Source organism: Neopelma chrysocephalum, unplaced genomic scaffold, assembly GCF_003984885.1.
Source record: "Neopelma chrysocephalum unplaced genomic scaffold, ASM398488v2 Primary Assembly neopelma1_75, whole genome shotgun sequence".
NCBI classification, from domain to species: Eukaryota; Metazoa; Chordata; class Aves; order Passeriformes; family Pipridae; genus Neopelma; species Neopelma chrysocephalum.
Genome location: NW_020897736.1, coordinates 8,457,382 through 8,475,951, shown reverse-complemented (window position 1 = coordinate 8,475,951; position 18,570 = coordinate 8,457,382). Strand labels below are relative to the sequence as shown.

General features: G+C 42.2%; 1 protein-coding gene across 7 annotated transcripts in view; it reads left to right on the top strand.

Annotated features, from left to right (window-relative positions):
* The window catches only part of AKAP13 (A-kinase anchoring protein 13), a 207,136-nt gene that overhangs the window by 79,039 nt on the left and 109,527 nt on the right, over positions 1-18,570 (top strand). For all 7 annotated transcript variants that reach the window (XM_027688140.1, XM_027688144.1, XM_027688143.1 and 4 more), the window contains exons 6-7: positions 8,906-9,202; positions 17,777-17,960. In XM_027688140.1, coding sequence (XP_027543941.1) covers positions 8,906-9,202; positions 17,777-17,960 — 481 coding nt within the window. The remainder of the gene's footprint in view (positions 1-8,905; positions 9,203-17,776; positions 17,961-18,570) is intronic.

Here is an 18,570-nt window from a genome sequence, read left to right as displayed (position 1 = left end):
TAGTGGTGCAGGGGAGAAGCAAAATGGGAAAGAACCCAAGTTTTTTCAAACCCTTTGCTCACACTGGTGTGTTTGCCCAGTGTTGCTTCAGCACTGACTGCTCTGATTTCAATGGAACCATGACTTGTTTCAGTTCACCTCTTCCTCCTCCTCCTTCCTGGATGCACAGTGAATCTGTAATCGTGTGTTTACACTGTATATTCACCAGTTGCCTTGGAGATGGCTGTGGTAACTCAGAGCTGACGTTATTTGACCTCGCTGCAGGATTAGCCATGAACAAGAGACAGTGTGTGCAAGACCAGCCCTTGTTTAAACACCCAGGCCCAGGCACTTAGCAAGTGCTCTGCAAGGAAACTCTTGCAAACAGCTTTTAGACAAAATCTCGTACTTCGCTTCCAGCTTCGAACATCCTTCGTTTTTCCGTGCAATGCAAGACGTGTTGCACGTCCCTGGGAGCTCAGCTGCTTCCTTGGGGATGGCTCAGGTGGGTGAAGGAAGGGCTGATTCACTCAGGAACATACCAAACCTCTCTGCTTACCTTGAACCACCTCTGCTTCCCTCCTGGACTTGAAGGCTCTCCCCTCATTCTTGTTCAGAGTCCTCAAAATTTCCTATGGTCTCCAGCAGACTTCAGATGAAGTCCATCAGGGGCTGGGGTCAAAGGTGTGGCTGTAATTCAGTTAAAGCTAATGTAAAAACAAACTCAGATTTTTAATTTTTTTTCTTGACTTTGTCAGTAGTTTTTTTGATGCATGGAGGCATAAAAGACAGAGAAATGACTTGATTACATTTACTGCCAAAGTTAAGCAGAATGTTTGAGCAAAGCTTTCAAAGAAAATCTGATTTAAAAAAAAAGAATCTCAACAACATAGAGTTGTTATAGATGAAAAATTAAAGAAAATGGAATGGAAATATAAGCTGTCAAAATACCTCCTAAATTCTCATTGTATGTGAAAATTCTCTATATCCCTGAAAGACTTTACTCAAATAAAAGCTTGCAACTGCAGAGTTAAATGACTGCTGCATTTTATATAATTATTAGAGCAATCTGCCTCTTTCTTATGCTATCTTTATCATTAGACTCAAACACTGAATATATATAGTTCACACTAGTGTTCAAATATAAGCTTTTATTTCTGTACATAATAAAAGAAGGGACTTCTGATTGTAAATTTATGGGAGCAGCTTTTTTTTTTATCTGAAAATGTGGCTAAACATAGAGTCAGCAGTCACTCAAAGGAGAAAACACCTACCTGTATTTCTTCACTTGCTCTGAAGGATGGGATGGGATTATTATTTATCCTGCTCTGCTATGGGCTGTGTTAACTTAAGGGAAATAATTTTCCCTTGTAATAAACAGATTCTCATCTGAGATGATCAGTCATCACTTCAAGTATCAAAATTAGCTACTGAGATATAAAGAATTAGGCAGTAGGTGATGCTTTATGTGCTTTCAGTAGCTCTTTGCCAGCCTAAGGACACATCAGGTTACATCATCCAACTAAGCTTCTGTTTGCCTTGGTGAAAAGGTACCAAAACCTTATTTAACTATTGCTTTACTGTACCTGTTACAGTTCCTCAATTTCTAAATGATCTGGTTCAAATTTTCAGTAATTGAAGCAGTTTTCCTCAGTACCAGTGGCACTCTGCAGTTCTGCAGAACAATTTCAAATGCTGTTTTATCAGACACCATGTTACGGTGGCAGCCAGAGGTGTAATGGTTCTGGATACTGCTCGAGTTTGGATATCATTGTTTGCAAAAGCTTGGTCACTGGAGTTTGGGTATTAAGAAAATACCAAAGGTCTGAGCAGGGAAGGAAGCAGAGAAATGATACCAGCTGTGTTGCTGTGGTTAAACTGGTGTTGGCTGCTGAAATTGTGCTGTTGGGGATGGATGTGTGCACTTATGTCACAGATGCTTATCCTACTGGTGTTGGTCATGAACTGAGCTTTTCAGCAAGTCCTTATTACTGTAGCAACTTAGACTGCCATAATCTTAATGTATTTTTTTTTCTCACCATCTCTGCTGGGTAGGGAGGGTCACTGAGGCCAAGCAGATTGCATATGCTAGTGTAGAAAATCTGTGCAAACCAGGGAAGTGAAATTTCGTTGCAAGACAGCAACCTCATGGCCTGCCTCTCTGCTAGAAAAAACACAACCTAATAATAAAAATCTGCAAATCATGATCTGGCAAACAAACCAGCAGAAGAAGGAACGACCTCATCACCACACGAGTGAAAAGCCCCAGCCACATCCTGCCATGGGCAGTGGAGGCCTCTCAGCGTTGGGAAGCTCTTGGGCAAATTTGGGAGAATTTTCTTGCAGGAGATGATGTGCTGGAAGCTTGGGTATTTGGGTGGTGCATGTGGTGCAAGTTTGTGTGCCATCACCATAGCAGCTCGTGATTGGGCACATATTTTGCTTTGCATTTAAAGACTGGTGTCCAGTGTGTGGGAGATGTGTGGGAAATTTGAAATGAAATTTCAAATAAGGAGAGACAGTCCAGTACTGAAATCCAGAGCTGCAGCAGCTCCTAATCAAATAAGTCAAGGGTAAGAAATAGTATGTCTGTGAGCCAAGTCACCAAAACAAGAAGTAAGATAATTTTATGAGATATAATTACCTTTGTAAGTACTGTTGTAATGTGTTGTATTACTCTGAGCTCTGTAATACCAAAATTGCTTTTCTCTTGTTGGTTGATCTCAAAAGGTCCAGGATTCTTGTATAGGTTTCAAAGGGAGGAGGATCAAAATTGGAGGTAGAAAAAGGGCCTGAAAGATTGTGCCTGTCTGCTGGTAGCTTCTTGCCTGCGGTTTCCACAGGGTTGAAACACTCCCTTTTACTCCAAATGCCTTGACTTACTTTCTCTTCATGCTTAAGCTAAGGAGGAGAAGCAGCTTCAGTCTTTAAATTGTTCTTAATTCCACAGTTCTCAGGCTTGGGGTTTTTTTCTTTCCCCTTTCTTTCTGCTAGTTAAAAGGATAGATGAAAATTAATTTGAGTTAGCTTGGAAATATCTTAATTTCAAACTCTTTTTTTACTGTGAAATCCTTTTATATGCTCATGCTTTATTCTCTTCTTCCACAGACTGTGTTTTCCCTTAAGAAACAACTCTTCATAGAAAAAGTGGTATTTCATGAGTTACAATCTTTGTACTGGTAGACCAGAAGGGTAAACAAGTTGCATAACAAATGGCCACTTGGCAATACCAGTTGTGGATTTGAAAATACTCCTAATTATGAAACAAACCCCCCCCCTAAAATAGACTAAAACAGCATAGCCAAGAAGACTTTTTGCAGTCCATCCTCTTTGGTGTATTTAATTACTTTAGGCAGTGTAATTAAAAGGAAATGATGCCAGTACTTAGATGACATCAGTCACAGGAAAAAGTGATTGAATCTGTATTGAAATTATTTAACATGTAATGTGTGGGGTCTTACACTTCTGTAGGTTTTTAGGGCATCTGCAGTATGTAAAGGGCCTTAAAAATTCTTTCTGCACTCTTCATATTAGTAGTGAAAGGTTTGAAAGGAAAATCAAAGGCTCCTGTCCATCGCTGGTGCTGTGCCTATATATTTCATAAGGCTTCCCATGGTGCACAATTGAATACAATAACTGTAAATCACACAAACACACTTCAGACACGGCTCTGATTTTCCGAACCAGAATTCAGGGTTTCTGAAGAAGAAAAGAAACACATTTTGGATGGTCATGGGAGATTCTTTGGCTTCCCTGTCCCTAAGCCACCAGATGGCAACATCTCTTGGATGCAAATCCGCGATAGTCCATGGGATTCACCATATTTGCTGTCTGACTTTCCTGCCCTCCTTAAATCTCTCTGTAAGACCTCTTTCAACTCAGCTCCACCATGGTAACTCAGAGGATGCAATTAGCACTGGAGTCCTTAGTCACCTACCAGGCAAACCCAAACATGTGCTTCCAGCAGGGCTTTAAATAGCTGCCCAGGCTGGGGGCCCATTGTTTAATAGCTCCAATGTGAATTCTGAAAATAGGAGGTTTGGACAGGATTTCCACTATTGGAGGAGTAGGAAATGAAATCATGTTTTAGTATAGTTCTGTTTAGGGGTGTTTTGTTTAACAAGAAGAAGTCAGAACAGTTCTGCCCTTCTAACTGCATCCCAGATCCCTGGCACAGGTGGACAGGTCTAAGCTGTACATTAACTTGTCTGCTGATGACTTACAGCTCAGAAATCTCCACCTTTTCTCCTACTCATTGTTCTGCATTGTTATCATGTAGAGGAGGTTGTGTTATCATGCAGATGCATCTCATCTCTTCAGGGCTAAGTACAGACAGACCAGAACACCATGTCTTCATTTTTCATTCTTGTATTTTCCCCAAAGCAAGCTTCATTAAGTGTTCCCATTCATCCTCAGTAAGAAATTATTTAGTTCAAGAGTTATTGTCCCCTTTAAAATAATTTTTAAAGCGTAGTTTTACATGAAGATGAGGAATTCGCTTTATCGCAACAGAATTAGTTGCTGCGCCCATCTCTGCATAGACTGAAATAGTTTTTTAATTTTTGTATTTTTCCTGCAATATGTTGGCACTTCTCAAAACAGCACCAAGTTGTGAATTGTTTCCAAGCTAGATTTAAAGTAACTTAGGAGCAGGAAGAGAAATGGGATAAAATGCAATCCTGCAAGAGTTCAGGGATGGGTTATTAAAATTTTATCTGTCAAGCCAGCATATAAATGACCACATCTCATACTGTGGCAAAAAAAGTGTGAAAAATGGAAGCATAGTCATACACATGATGTTACTCTGTGCAGTCTGAGATGTCAGCTAGGGGGAAACACTGTTGTTTGTCATAAGAGTTAAAATTTGAACTCGATGGCACCAGTGTGACAATGTTCACGATTTCATCATTTGTTTGTGATTTCTATTTTGGCCAAAGGGCCTGATTTCTGGAGAAGACTAAGGCAATCAGAAGGGGTGCTGGGTGGCATTGTGAACCTGCTTGCATAGTAAAGCACTGAGAGTTATCATGCCTTCTCTGGGGTGCACTCACCTGTGTGATTTATTCAGTTAATGTGTTTTCAGCCTACCAAAATGCAAACCTTTATAAATAAGCTCATCTCTCTTCCTGAGTGTCATGGTTTAACCCCAGCCAGCAACTAAGCCCCCACACAGCTGCATGCTCCCCCCCGGTGGGATGGGGAAGAGAATTTAAAGAGTAAAAGTGAGAAATCTTGTGGATTGAGATAAAGACAGGTTAATGAGTAAAGAAAAACCATGTACAAGCAAAGCAAAACAAGGAATTCAGTCACCACTTCCCATGGGCAGGCAGGTGTTCAGCCATCCCAGGACAGCAGGGCTCCATCATATGTAATGGTGACTTGGGAAGGCAAACACCATCACTCCAGTTGTCCCCCTTTCCTTCTTGTTCCTCCAGCTCTATACACTGACCATGAAGCCATATGGTCTGGGATATTCCTGAGGTCAGCTGAGGTCAGCTTTTCTGACCATATCCCCACCCAACTCCTTGTGTCCTCCATCCTCCTCTCTGGTGGGGTGGAGGCAGGAGCAGAAAAGGCCTTGATTCTGTCTAAGTTCTGCTCAGCAAGAATGAAAACATCCCTGAACTATCAACTGTTTCGAGCACAAATCCAAAACACAGCCCCACACTGGCTACTACAAAGAAAATTAACGCTATTCCAGCCAAAACCAGCCCACTGACACACCTGGGTTTTTTTCACCTTTTTAATGAGTCAGACATTTTTCTGTTCCACATCTGAGTATGTGAATGAGGATGTTACAGTCAGCCAACCACCCTGATGCTTGTAAAGTGCATAACTTGGTGCTTGAGCCATGTTAGGAGAAAGCCCTGCTGATTGCCAGCCGGAGCTGAAAGGTGCTGAACAAGAGCAATAGTGTCTGCTCTGGTACTGCCTGGAGTTCTTCGTGATCTTGAACAAGTTGCTTAACCTCATAAAAACAGATTTGGGCTGTTTTTACAGATGATAACCACTTATCTCCTGAGAATGCCACAAAGCTTTCCTCACTTTTGCTGACGCTTGGAAAAAGGGCTATTGAAGTTCAGGCATTAGTTTGGCCATTGGGTGTTTGATGTGGAGAGAAGCGTTGCCCCACCAATGGTTCTTTCAGAAAGTTCATGTACTGGGGACATGTTTGCTCACATTGTTCCTGTAGCGGTTTCAAAGCGGGGGGCAGAGACTTCTTGAGCAATCTTTCTAGTATTGGCTGCTCCTGTTACATACTGGCTCCTCTTTTGTTTGAACTGTTTGCCAGAAGTCAGAACCTGTCCCAGATCCTTACCCCCGAGTCTGACATCTTCTCAGATGTGAGGAAGCAGAACATCAAAGCCTTGTGAGTGGTTGCCCTTTCGAAGAACGCTCCCCAGGGTTTAGCACGATGCTTGTTTGATCCTGTTGGATGAAAATGGATTGTCAGGTCTGTCACCTCCTCTTCTAGACTGCATTTGATATCTGGGGAAGTTTCAAGAGAATCATTTTTGGCTACAGGTCTTTTTGTCACCTTCCCTTGTGTTACATTTTGCATCTGGTGTTTAACATCTGCTCCATCCAAGGGAACTCTGTGTACATCCGTGATGTTTCTCTAGTTGTTGTCTCAATGGAGGTGCTTTTGCTGTCCCACAGAAGAGTTGTTTGGCTTTGTGGCAAGGAAGCGACTGTCCCAAATTGTTTCTCTGTAGCTGCTCACAGGCCATTTTTTGCCTGTCTCTTCAATCCTGAAAGTCCACTGACTTTCTGGCAGAGTAACTGTATTGTACGTTATTTTGCAGATGGGATTCTTATGGGAATAGACAGAAAATAGTTTTTAAAAAAGTTTAAAAAAATAAAAAGGTTAGCTGTTCTCATGCTATTAAGGAATCTTTTATTATGGTGTTTTTGTTGTTTTTTTTCTTTAACTCCTCATTCTAGCAAACTTCCACTGCTCTGCGTTGAGGAGAGCCCAGCTCGCAGCACTTGAGTCAGCTCCTATAGGCTGGCGTGGCCTTCTCGGAGTGTGCATAACTCACAGCTTCGTGGAGGCTGTGGATAAAACTGATGTCTTACCTGCTCCATATTTAGATGTCCTTAGGAAGATCAGCAAAGCAAGGAGGTGTAGGGGGAGAGATGTACAGTTCTAAGTGGCATTAAAGGCAAGTTCCCCCAAAGTTGTACTGTCCCACAACTTCTCCCTTCAGCATTTGAGGCTTCTACTGTGGGCACGAGCAGGGTTTGTGAAGGGGTTTCATATGAGCTGCTGAGTTCCCTGCCCACCCACTGAACAGTGATGTATTAGGATGCATGTGCAATATTTCCAAGAGCAGTAGAAGTAGGTCTTCCCTACCCTTATTCTCTTTTATTACATCCATACTAGTAAACCTATGCCTTCAGTTTTCACATCATCCTCTTGCTGATAGATGCCTGATGCTGGGAGGAAAGAAATTTTCTCACCTCTCAACTTCAGAGCCTCCTGTTTCAGGTACTGAGCTGTTGCAGCAACATCCATGTGTTTTCCTCCCCGTCTACACTTGTCTTTGATACCTTTCCAGCTGCATTTGCTCTCCTTAGGAAGCCACGCAGCCTCATCTCTGATAATTTTGGTGCTCCCCGCAGTGTCCTAATAGCAGTTTTGACCTTTCAATTAACTTCAGGATCGCCTCTTTCAGCACACAAAACCTGTACAGATGCCAAAAGCCTCAGAACAGATTTGTGAGTTTGGCTGAAAGACCATGAAGATTAGGGACATATTTTCCCTTTTGTCAGGGAAATCAACAGCAAAGGGCCCTGACAGACGAAGGAAACTTTCCCACTGACCACAAACAGGGGCTTAAATTGAATTTTCAAGCCTTTAAAAATAAATCGTCATTTTGTATTTAATTAAGCTGGGTTTCATGAATGTGGTAGTATGCTGAGGTCATGGGCAAAAAGAAGCTTTTCCAGTAATTAGTGCAGGGTCCATGCCGTTCTGGCAAAAACAGCCATGACGTCAGTCTGAGGCTGGAACAAGAAACTGTGCCACATAGTGAACTTGAAACACAAACCTTATTATTGAAGGGGCACGTCTGACAACTAAAAGTGCTGGCTGTGTTGGACACATAGTATATTTTTCCTTTTAAAATTGCAAAAAGGTGTTGTGGGTTTTGGATTTGGGTTTTTTTTTTTTTGAGTTTCTGAGTCAATGAAATTGCTGCCATGCCAGGACCTCCTTTCTCCTGTTTCCTGTGCCCTGAATAAATAAAGTTATCGAACTTCCAACTTTTTTGTTTTGTAAATATGGAAAGTGGCCATTTCCATGTTTTTATTTAGCAGAGGCAGCTTAGTTTTAGTTTTGTCATGTGAACCCAAACAAAAGGGGCAGGTGCAGCAGTGAGCAAGCACAGGGCATGCCTGGGAAGGTTTTGCTCTGGTAGTCATTTAGGTCTTTGTTTTAGGTGAAATTCCAATGTTTTCAGTATAAGCCAAGTGTTGTGACAGCATTTGGAGTATGTAGTTTTGCAGCACTCCGATTCTAGTTTCTGATGAGTTACCGGAGTCCTGTGGAGCTGGGAAACAAAAATTTGACCATATAATCTGGCTTTTGGTACGTTAGCAAAATCTTCGCTGGAATTACTCAACACTCTTGAGTTTACTTGTCATGGATCATAAATAGCCTGGTCAGATAAAGGTGTCTAATAGTTCTTGGTTTATGTTGGGACAGAGAAGAGTTACACATCTTTTCCTTTTAAAGTCTATAGGAAATACTTATCTCTGATGATGCATATAAATTCCTGAGATAGTATTATTTTTAGAGTTGTGACCATTGGTCTTACTTGATTTAATGTAGACTATGTATGTCAAAAGAGTTGGTCAGTTCTGTTTGTTCCACACGTGCCATTTTTCTGTTTTTACAATTTCTCTGGGTTTTGTTTTGCAGGCCATGACTGTTGTGAGACAGTGAAGGTGGCACTTTGTGCCTCCAGAGAAGGTCACCCTGTTCTGGTTGTGGCAGAAGAGAGTTTCCAGTTTGTCCAGGATGAAGCCTACGATGCCGCCCAGTTTCTGGCCACCTGTGCTGGCAACCAGCAGGCGCTGAACTTCACGCGGTTCTTGGACCGGTCAAGACCCCCTGCTGCAGACGTGGACTTTCTGGATGAGAAAGTGGCTTTGGCGTTTCGACACCTGAAACTTCCAGCAGAATGGAACGTGCTGGGAGCAGACCAGTCCCTGACCGGTGAGGCTTTCCTAGGGCACAGTGAGACTTGTGGGTTGGCAGAGAGGTAAAAAGCCTGGGAGAAAGGGCTCCCTGCCTTGGGACCCCCCCACATACCTTTCAGAAGGTGTGGTGGCCTCTGTGCTCAGAGAAGGGACCTGCAGCATCTTCATCCTATGCTTTGCCCTTCTGCCAACATAAAGTACATAAGGCACTGACTGATGTTTTCTCTGGGTTTTCTCTTATGAAATAGCACGAGCTGACGTAAATGGTCAATATTTTAACACATACCCAAAAGGGGGGGTTTTTTTGTGTGTAGCAATGGTATGTGTATCAGCATCACACTGTATCCTGACAAAAACCTGTGTGTAAAAAGTCTTGATGCTCCTGGAAATATCCTTGTGCCACAAATCTGTTGCTTTTGCTAAATGTTGGTTTTACAGACCAGGTACAAAGATTTTATGTGTAAAATATATGTTATTTTTCTTGGAGAAGTTGTGGCTCTTTCCCTGAGGGTTTATATTGCATCCCTGGTTGTACATCAGCTGGGTTAGCACAGAAGTTCCCCAAAATAAACCTGGACAATTTTGCAAATATAGGAGGGGGAAGGTGGGAAAGTCTGACCCTTCCCCACAGCAGCAAGGGTTACTGAGAGCTTATAAATAAACCTCAAGACTGGCCCAAAGTCTCTGGTGACTGCTGAAGCAGAAGTGCCGAGGTGTTCCGGATGCTGTGGCATGTCCATGTTCTTGGAGTTCTTCTTATTTTGTCACGGGGGAGTAAAAGGAAGCATACTGGGGGGTTAGGGGACTAGTTCCAGTGTTTACAAATACTTGCTGTAAATTTTCAGGGTATTTTGGCAAATAGTTTCACTTCAGGAATGTGACTATGAGGCATCTGTTATCTTTTGTAGGATGCAATGGCATAAACACTTGAATAGGACTGGCACGTGGCTTGCCTGGTGCAGCAGGCTCAGTTCTGCTCACTGCAACAGGGTTTTCCACAGGAGATTTTCCTGCTTTGTTTTTCTCCAACTTGCTGACTGCTTTTGTAAACCTGAATACATGGACAGGCAATTCTCGTGTTAGCAGACATTGAAAGATTTGGTCATATTTAATCGTTTCTGGATAGAAATTCAGCAGCTGTCATATGTTTACAAGGAGATAAACACTTGGGTTTTTTTTCCTCTACGTGGAAGTCACTGGTGTTTCTTTCTGCATTTAAGAAAGTTGTGATAATGCAGACATCTGTGGTTGAAGTGATAAAAATATGGTCAAAGTGATCTTAATGAAAACTTTGAAGCTCTGAATTGTTGCTGATTTTGCAGGAAGCTGAGATCCGGTTTCTCTTTTTGATTTTGATTATTCTTTGGAAAATCAGCATTTAGGGAAATCAGGCCATGAGATTTACATTGGTTTGTTCAGTGTGTGCTTGTGTGCCTGGAAGTTGCGGTTGTGTTGGGCTCTGAATGCTAATGGACTTGTGGAGCATCTGTGGCATTCTCAGTGAGAAGGGGGAGCTCTGTAGTGCTGAATTCTGTAACTCTGAGTGTTTTGACATATTGTGGTGAGGTTTTAGTAGACAGTGGTATTAGTGAATAAACGTAATGGCATTAAATGCAACCTTCATCCAAGAATATTAGTGCTATAAAATATGTTCCCTTTTTTTTAGAGTTATTTTTTTTGCAGTGAGATAATTATACATAGGGTATTTGGGGGAATTTTTGTGATTGTGACAGGAAAGATTTGCATGTGTAAGCATCCTTTTGGTCATGAAACTGTTTTGCTAGAGTGAAATAGAAGAGATGTCCCTGATTTATGACGGAGCTCTAGATTAGAAAAATCTCTGTGGTAAAACATAGCACCCTTATACTGGCGCTTGTGTGTTAATTTGTGTGTGGGAGAGAGAAAAGGACTGCAAAGATTGGAACTGTGGGAGCATATGAACAAGTAGGCATATTCTGGCCAGTGCCTCTGCAGTGGGACACGCTGTCCTGCACTGCAACACTACCTATGAACAGCTATTCCAATTCATGTTTCACATTTTCCCTAAATGTCAGCACCAGATAACTTCAAATAACCTTCTCGAAGGAGAAAATACTATAGAAATGAGAACAAAAGAAAATGTCAGATCCCTCCTTGAGAGATGTTTAGCACTGCCTCTAAGCTGGCATGTCTCTATGGGCTCTTGTGGGCTGGAAACAAAACGCTGCTGTTCAGCAAAACCTTGGAAGGCGGGAGCGAGCCGGGAGCCTCAGCCAGCTCCCCGAGTGCCTCAGCCTGATGGGGAACTGCTGTTCAGAGATGGCTGTTGCTGTCAAGCATGTTTAAAAGTCGATTTTTCGAAGGCCTGAAGTAGGAGTCTAACTTTTGTAAAAGTTAGGAAGTAATGGCCTTTCTGCAAGCAGAAGCTGGGTACAAGATCCACCACTGAGCACAAATCCAGGCTGAATTTAGAGGAGGGGATGACTTTATGTGGAGGCTTCTCCTTGCTTTCACTTGCACTCAACCCTGACTAGTCTTTGAGCAGAGGGCAGGGAGTTCATTGCCATCACACACCCCAGAGGGCAGAGAAGCTGCTAAAAGTGTCACCCTGCTCTGTCTCCTGAGACCGATTAACTAATCTGCTGTGTCAGTAAACAGACACAGCCAGCAGACTAGGAATGGGAGAACCTAAGATTCCTGACATTAGAGGTCCTTGAGCTCCATCCTCTCTTGCAGAAAGCGTGGCACGTGCTGGAGCTGGAGGAGGCAGAGGAAGCAGTGCCATGTGTGGTGCCATGGTCCTGCTCAGCTGGTCCATCACTGTGTCCTTGGGTTGCAGGGGCCAGTCAGGTGCACACGTGTGTGTAGGGACAGGATTTTCATAGCAGGTAGAGAGTGGGCCTGAACCCCCTTGGGCAAGAGTGTCCTGAGCTCCTTCCTCCCTGCACATCTCAGTCCTCATCGCTGCTGTTTGGGAACAGCCGTGTCCTGAGGATTGTGCTCTTCCCCCAGCCATACAGTGTCCCTGCACAGCAGGCCTTGCACTTAGTTATCTGTGTATCTCTATGAACTCAAATGGCATCCACAATTTCAGAATACCCATAACTAAGGATTAGTCTTGTTACTGTGGTATTCCAAACACAGCATTTCTTTCAGGTGCCATATAATCATGTCTGTCTTAATAATTACAAGTGCACTGTAACTTTCCTAAGAACATAGTTGTTACTGCTGTCAAAAGTAGGGTTATTTACTGCTCTCAGTGGCATTTAAAGGCAGCTATTTAAATGGAACAGATTGTTGCACTTTATGTCTAGAAATCAAAATTTAATATGTATTCTGAGGATTTATGCAATGTAAATACAGGACTGCGATGTTCTATTTTAAATTACTGAAAAGAAAATAAGCTAACTAAAAAACCACAACTGAATATTTTGAGGTATGAGTAATGATTATGGCTCGTTTATGTTGCAGTGGGGAAAAAAAAGACAGAAAAAAAACTAGGGAGGATCTAAGGCTCAGGTATGAAAAGCTTAAGAGAGCTTAATTGTATCACTAGTAAACAGATCACTTTCAAAATATCTTGAAGTAGTATTCTGACAAAACCTTTGAGGAAACAGTCTTTTCATTTTGCTTTTAAAAGTGAGTGGTGAAACCCAGACCTATGGTTACAGTTTTGGTTGTGTGGGCTGTCTGAGGTGGTGCTTCAGGAGCTGCTTAACTTTGGCAGAGGGTTGCTGTGATCACCATGATATGGAGCAATTCCCCTGGCAGTGTAAGGGCTGCTGGGAGACAGTGAGCCAGGATTGTGGGCAGATAACCAGGAGACCATCTGATTAGATAGAACCTTAACAGATTACAGTTACTGATGTGTTGAATGTGTGCAGCTTCCCAGAAATGCTGTGGGATAAACACTCTTGTGCAGTAAGTACTGCTTGGGAAACTAAACTCCCCGAGCTCCCCCAGGTTAGAAGGTGGGTAGAGAAGGAAATGAAATAGTCTGAATGGATTATGGGTTTAATAACATCACGTACAAAAACAGTAGGATGGATTTCAATGTACAGGACAACATGAGTGTCATTGTGAATAGAGATAGTTAATTTGGTGGTTTTTTGCAGAAAGGGAGAATGTCTGAAGATAGGAACTAACCAAACAGAGTGTCTTATTTTAAAGAAAAAAAGCAAAAAGCCTAAAAAAAACTTTTAAAAACTTTCAGAATTTGATTATTAGGAACTAACCTCTTTTCCCGTGAGAGGATGTTAAAGATACGCAGCTGATGATGTTTTTTTTAGACATAGAGCTTTAATCTGTTCATTTTATGTACCCTTTTTATAGTTTCTCACTGAACCCTTTCAGTGTAGTAGTTTTAGGTATTCTTTTTGTTGGGTTTCATATCCTTTCCAGTCTGCTGCTCACCTTCTGTGTTCTGTGGTAAGGGGCTGTGTGGCATAAGTCACCGTGATCTGTTCAGTGCCAACAGCACAAAGTGGTCTGTTCAGCTATAAGATGTAAAGAGTCTTTTCCATACTTAAATTTACTGCCCTCTGCAGTGGAAAATGAGAAGCAGAAAGTAATTCTTGTGCAGACAGCATCTGAAGTATTCTGCTCAGGACTGAGATGTACCGTTTAGTCTGTGGCTGAGAAATTGTTGGCATGAGAATGTTTCTGTTCCCTTTGATATTAGTTGGAATGGGGACATGAAGATCTTTTGGTGTGCTTTGAAAAATTTCTTGTTTATCTGATTAGGAAAAGAATTACCCACACGTCTTTTATTAACTGAACTCATAACTCCAAACACAACAGCTTTGCCTTGACCTTTCTGCAGTGCAGTTGTGTGCTGGAGCCTTCCCGTAGGACCTCAGCGTTAGGTGACAGCTTGTTTCTGGGGTTTTTTCACCCTTGTTCCTCAAGGATTGATCCTAGCAGTGAGAACATTTCCAGCAGAAAAACAGCATTTTGAGGCCAGATTTGATGGTAGATTTCAAAATTGCCAACTATATGTGATTTGGGGTGAGAAGCAGGTGAAGGTGAACAGCACAGGAAGAGTAGCAAGCAGTGCTACCCATTCCATGGCTGGCTGTTCCATGGTGAGATGTCTCAGGGCATGTTGGATAAACTGAGCAGTTAGGTATAGATTACTCTCTATGTAACTGATTTTAAAAAAGCAACAGCAGTTTTTCTCTGTTATTTGATCAGGATTAAAATGAAATATTTTACGTAGTATTCTTGTGTGTATCATACCCAAACTTTTTTTTATCTTCAATGCTTACTTGTTTTGTCCTAGGAGCACCTTAAACCTTAATCCTTTACTATTAACAAAGTACATTTGACAGTCTTCCATGGAAGTTTTGTCCTCAGTTGCACAGATAAACTGTTCACGTATCACAGCAGAAAAGAATTACTCAAAAATAATATATCTAAAATGTTGTGTTTTGCCAGCTGGATTAGAGTGCCCTGCCATTATGGGGCAATAATCATATGTTTCAACTCTTGCCTATTACTAGGAAACAAGAAAGGAACAAAACAACCTTGGCCTTTTCAGTATCATGTGTCTTGTATTTCCACAATTTCCTAATTACAGGAAGGTTTTTGTTTACATTCAGACAACAACCATTTTAAGATGAGGAGCTCATGCTTGGTACAGGGTAGGAGACGGAGCTCTGGCTATTGCATTTTAAAGTTTTTGATATTCTTCCATGCCTGGGACATGTATTTTGCACCGTGGCAAGATCTTAAAATCATTGACTGAATTTTCAACATTTTGTATTACAAGCTTCATCCCTTCAAAGGTAGGAAGTCTGAAGGGATCTGTCTTCCTCCCCTCTCCATCCAGCAAAACACCCATGCCTGATGCAGACCAGCTCTTGTCTAGTTTTGAGCAATACCTTGCACCAACAGATGCATTCTTCATTATATATTAGTAGTTAATCCAGCCCACAGATGGCACACGCCTTTTTTAACTGCAGCCATACAAGTTTTGCGCACTCCAGAACCTTCTAAAGCCATCGCCTGGGGCCCCTGCAGTTGTTGGATGTACAGTACTTTGTCTCTTTGCTGCCATCATCCGTGCCCATCTGTTAGGGTGGCCTCGTGCCAGTTTATATGTTAGGCAGAGTCTTCCAAATGGGCCTGGATAGTGAGCTTGTATGTTTAATATGCTCTGATGGCAACACGCCATGTCCTCTTGTACAGATCTTCTGTGCACGTTGTCCTCGCTCCAAGGCATTGGGGCAGGGCCACGTCCAGTGCAGTTGTATTTGCAGACATCTCCATCCAAACTCTGGAACTACTGTGCCCACTAATTTGGTGATAAAGAAGATTGTTTTAAAAGAATAAGGAAAACATGAAAGGTGCAATCATATGAACAGACTGGGACAACTGGGAGGGGGCATTTCTTGTGTGGACATACGAGACAGAGAGGGGCACCCAGTTAGCTCAGGGACAGGATGAGTTTTTGCATCTTGCAGAATTTTCAGTTGATGTGTGTGTTTAGCCATGAATTGGTGAGTAGAAGATGCCTCTACCTATTGGTAAAGCTCTCAGCTGCAGGAGGAAGAAGCATTTTTGTCCAGGGGTCTGTGCTTATGCTTTGTAGCTCTAAGCTGCTCAGATTTGGTGCAAGACTGACTATTAATTAAGAAAATGATTTTTCCTTTCAACACATCTAGAACAGGACATCTTGTGCTAGAACAGGTGTGGTCAGACCAGTGCAATACGTGCTTTATTTGAATGGCATGTCATGTGCTCTAACAGAAGTGCTTTTGTGCCTCCTACATCTCTGTAGGAAGAATTGTACCATGTTAATTGTGCTGACTTTGCTAGTGTACAGGTAATGTGGGAGCTTTGAACATGTACAAGTTCATTAAGTGAAACTTTGGGCATTTACTTTCACTCTGGGTAAGTCCTACCTGTATCTACCCATGTTACAGCCTCATCAGTAACCTTTCCCTTATGTTTGTCCATATGGTGTCTTATTTTTCTTTTTCTTCAGATCCAAGGCTGAAAACATTGATTGAATTCCTTGTTGTATTATTTCTAAATCATTACACTCTGTAACATTTAACACCAAAATCCTTCTCATTACTTACCCAAAGGCTGAGAATTTGTCTCTGAGAGAGCTCAGCTATTCTCTTTTTCTCCCATCAGCTGGAACTCCCATTCAGACACTCTCATGTATTCAAGGCAGCATAGTTTTGCTTTACGGTAATCAAGAGGAGGTTGGGGGGAAGGATTGGTTTGTAGCCCAGAGACCTAATTTGGAGTCATTCAGAAGAGAAACAGTGCCAGAAAGCCTTTGGTTCTTGCATACAGATTAGTTCTTCAGGAATTGATCCAAAAAGTTGGGAAAAATTGTGTGCTAGACAGGGAAGAACTGCCCTTTTTTGTTTTGTTTTGTTTTTCACTGAAGGTCTTAATGATGTCCCTAAAGAAAGTAAGTAAGCAGGAAAAACAAAAGCACTTTGAAGAAGTGATTTCTCTTGGGGCACAGTTCTTAAGGAAAAAATACAAAATTAAATCCTAAAGCCATTTTGTACATACATTTTAAAACTTGATATATAGGTTTGGCTGGCACCCAAATTAATAACCCAATAAATCATTGCTGTGATATTAAAGGGTTTATACCAAGTGTGCTCATTGGCATGGCTTTCTGAGACCCAGTTGGTGCTTTTTTGTTGTTGTTGCTGTCAGTCAATAATGAAATCCTTTGTTAATTAAAAGAACAAATTTTTATTTCTCGCAGTTTTTTTAACCCAATTGCTTTTACCCTTCATACAGAAATAACAGACTTTGATCTGCAAATGCTGGATTTCAGCAGCGCATCTGGAGCTCATTTCTGGTTAAAGCTTTTCAGAGCATCGTTCTAGGGCTCCAGCTTTTGGAGTTGGGGGGATATTTTTCTGAGATGAAAGCTCAGGCTCAAGAGTGACTTTTACCAGATTAGAAGGTCACGGTTATTAAACGCAAAAAGCAGCAGCAGAGATTGGGAGTTTATAAATGCTTCTACTCAGAACGACAGAGCTACTGTATAAAGCTGAGAAAAGTTGGTCTGAGGCAAAGAAAACCCTTGCTTTTTCTTTTTTTTTGTCTATATGAGCTTTTAAACTGTTCTCTTTTATAACTGTTGTGGATTCAAATGTAATTGATTTTTTTTTTCCTGCCATGCCTTGGGTCAAATCAGAGTCCTGTTAGACAGCAAAACTTGTCAGTCCCTAAAGCCTGGTCCTGGGTGTGTGAGGAGAAGGCTTGGACGTCTAGGAAAGCCCACCTGACCATGCTCCTGTTTGGAAGTGCTGCATCTTGGTGGTGGCTGTGGCTGTTCAGGAAGTGGTGGGTTTTTCACGTTGACTTCTGTGGTCAGTCTCACCGTGAGAGGTCCTGAGCACTTCCAGTCCCACTGTAGCCTGCCCCTTGCTTTAAAATACCTGTGTCTCCTGGATGTTGGCAGCCAGGGTTGTTTTTCCAGGTGCTGCAGGTTCCTTGGCTTTTGGGCTGTCAGCTCTGTGCCAGCCGCCGTGTGTGGTGGGGCTGGGAGGTGGGGATATAACATTCCCCTAACCCACAGCCTACAAATTCCCGTTTCTTTCTTTCCTCTTTCTTTTTTCCCCCTTCCCAGAGAACATCCCTCGGGAGACACTGATGCATTTCGCGGTGAGGCTGGGTCTGCTGCGGCTGACGTGGTTTCTGCTCCAGCAGCCGGGAGGAAGAGGAGCTCTGAGCATCCACAACAACGAAGGGGCAACGCCCGTCAGCTTGGCCTTGGAGAGAGGCTACCAGAAGCTGCACCAGCTTTTGACAGAGTAAGGATGATTTGCTGGTTCCTCTGCTGGTTTTCCATTCTCTGCCATGCTTGGCTTTGCTGCACATTATCCCTGAGTAGTGTCTAAGGGCCATACTCCACCCTTAAAGGCAATTTTTATATAATTTTGCTTTTACCTCTCTTGCTGGCAGCAATGGGGGCAGGCCCTGGGGGGTTAGGGGAAATGCAATAATATTGTTGTGTTCTCCTTTTGTGTTGCACAGTGTTCTGCTTCCAGCTGTCTCGTAAGACCCAAAGTGAGTCATTGTAATATTGACTAATTAAGACAAACCTTATGCAAACACAAGTGAAAAAGCTTTTCTTTGAGCAAGCACAGCTGCCCAGAAGAGGGGGCATAGCAGGTGTTGTGGTGGTTGACTCTTGTGTTCTTACCTTTTAGATATGGAGTTTTTTAGTTAAATGAAATAATGATCATTGTATTGAAATAAGGCAGCATCTTGTAGAAAATAGGTATATACCAGTGTAGGTAAAAACAAATTAGGTAAGAATTAATGCAAATATTTAACAGAAAACAGTTCTCTTGTGAGTGGCCCTGAGAAGCAGCCCGGTCTTACGATACACAGCAAGTAACTAGTGGCATGAGCATTTAT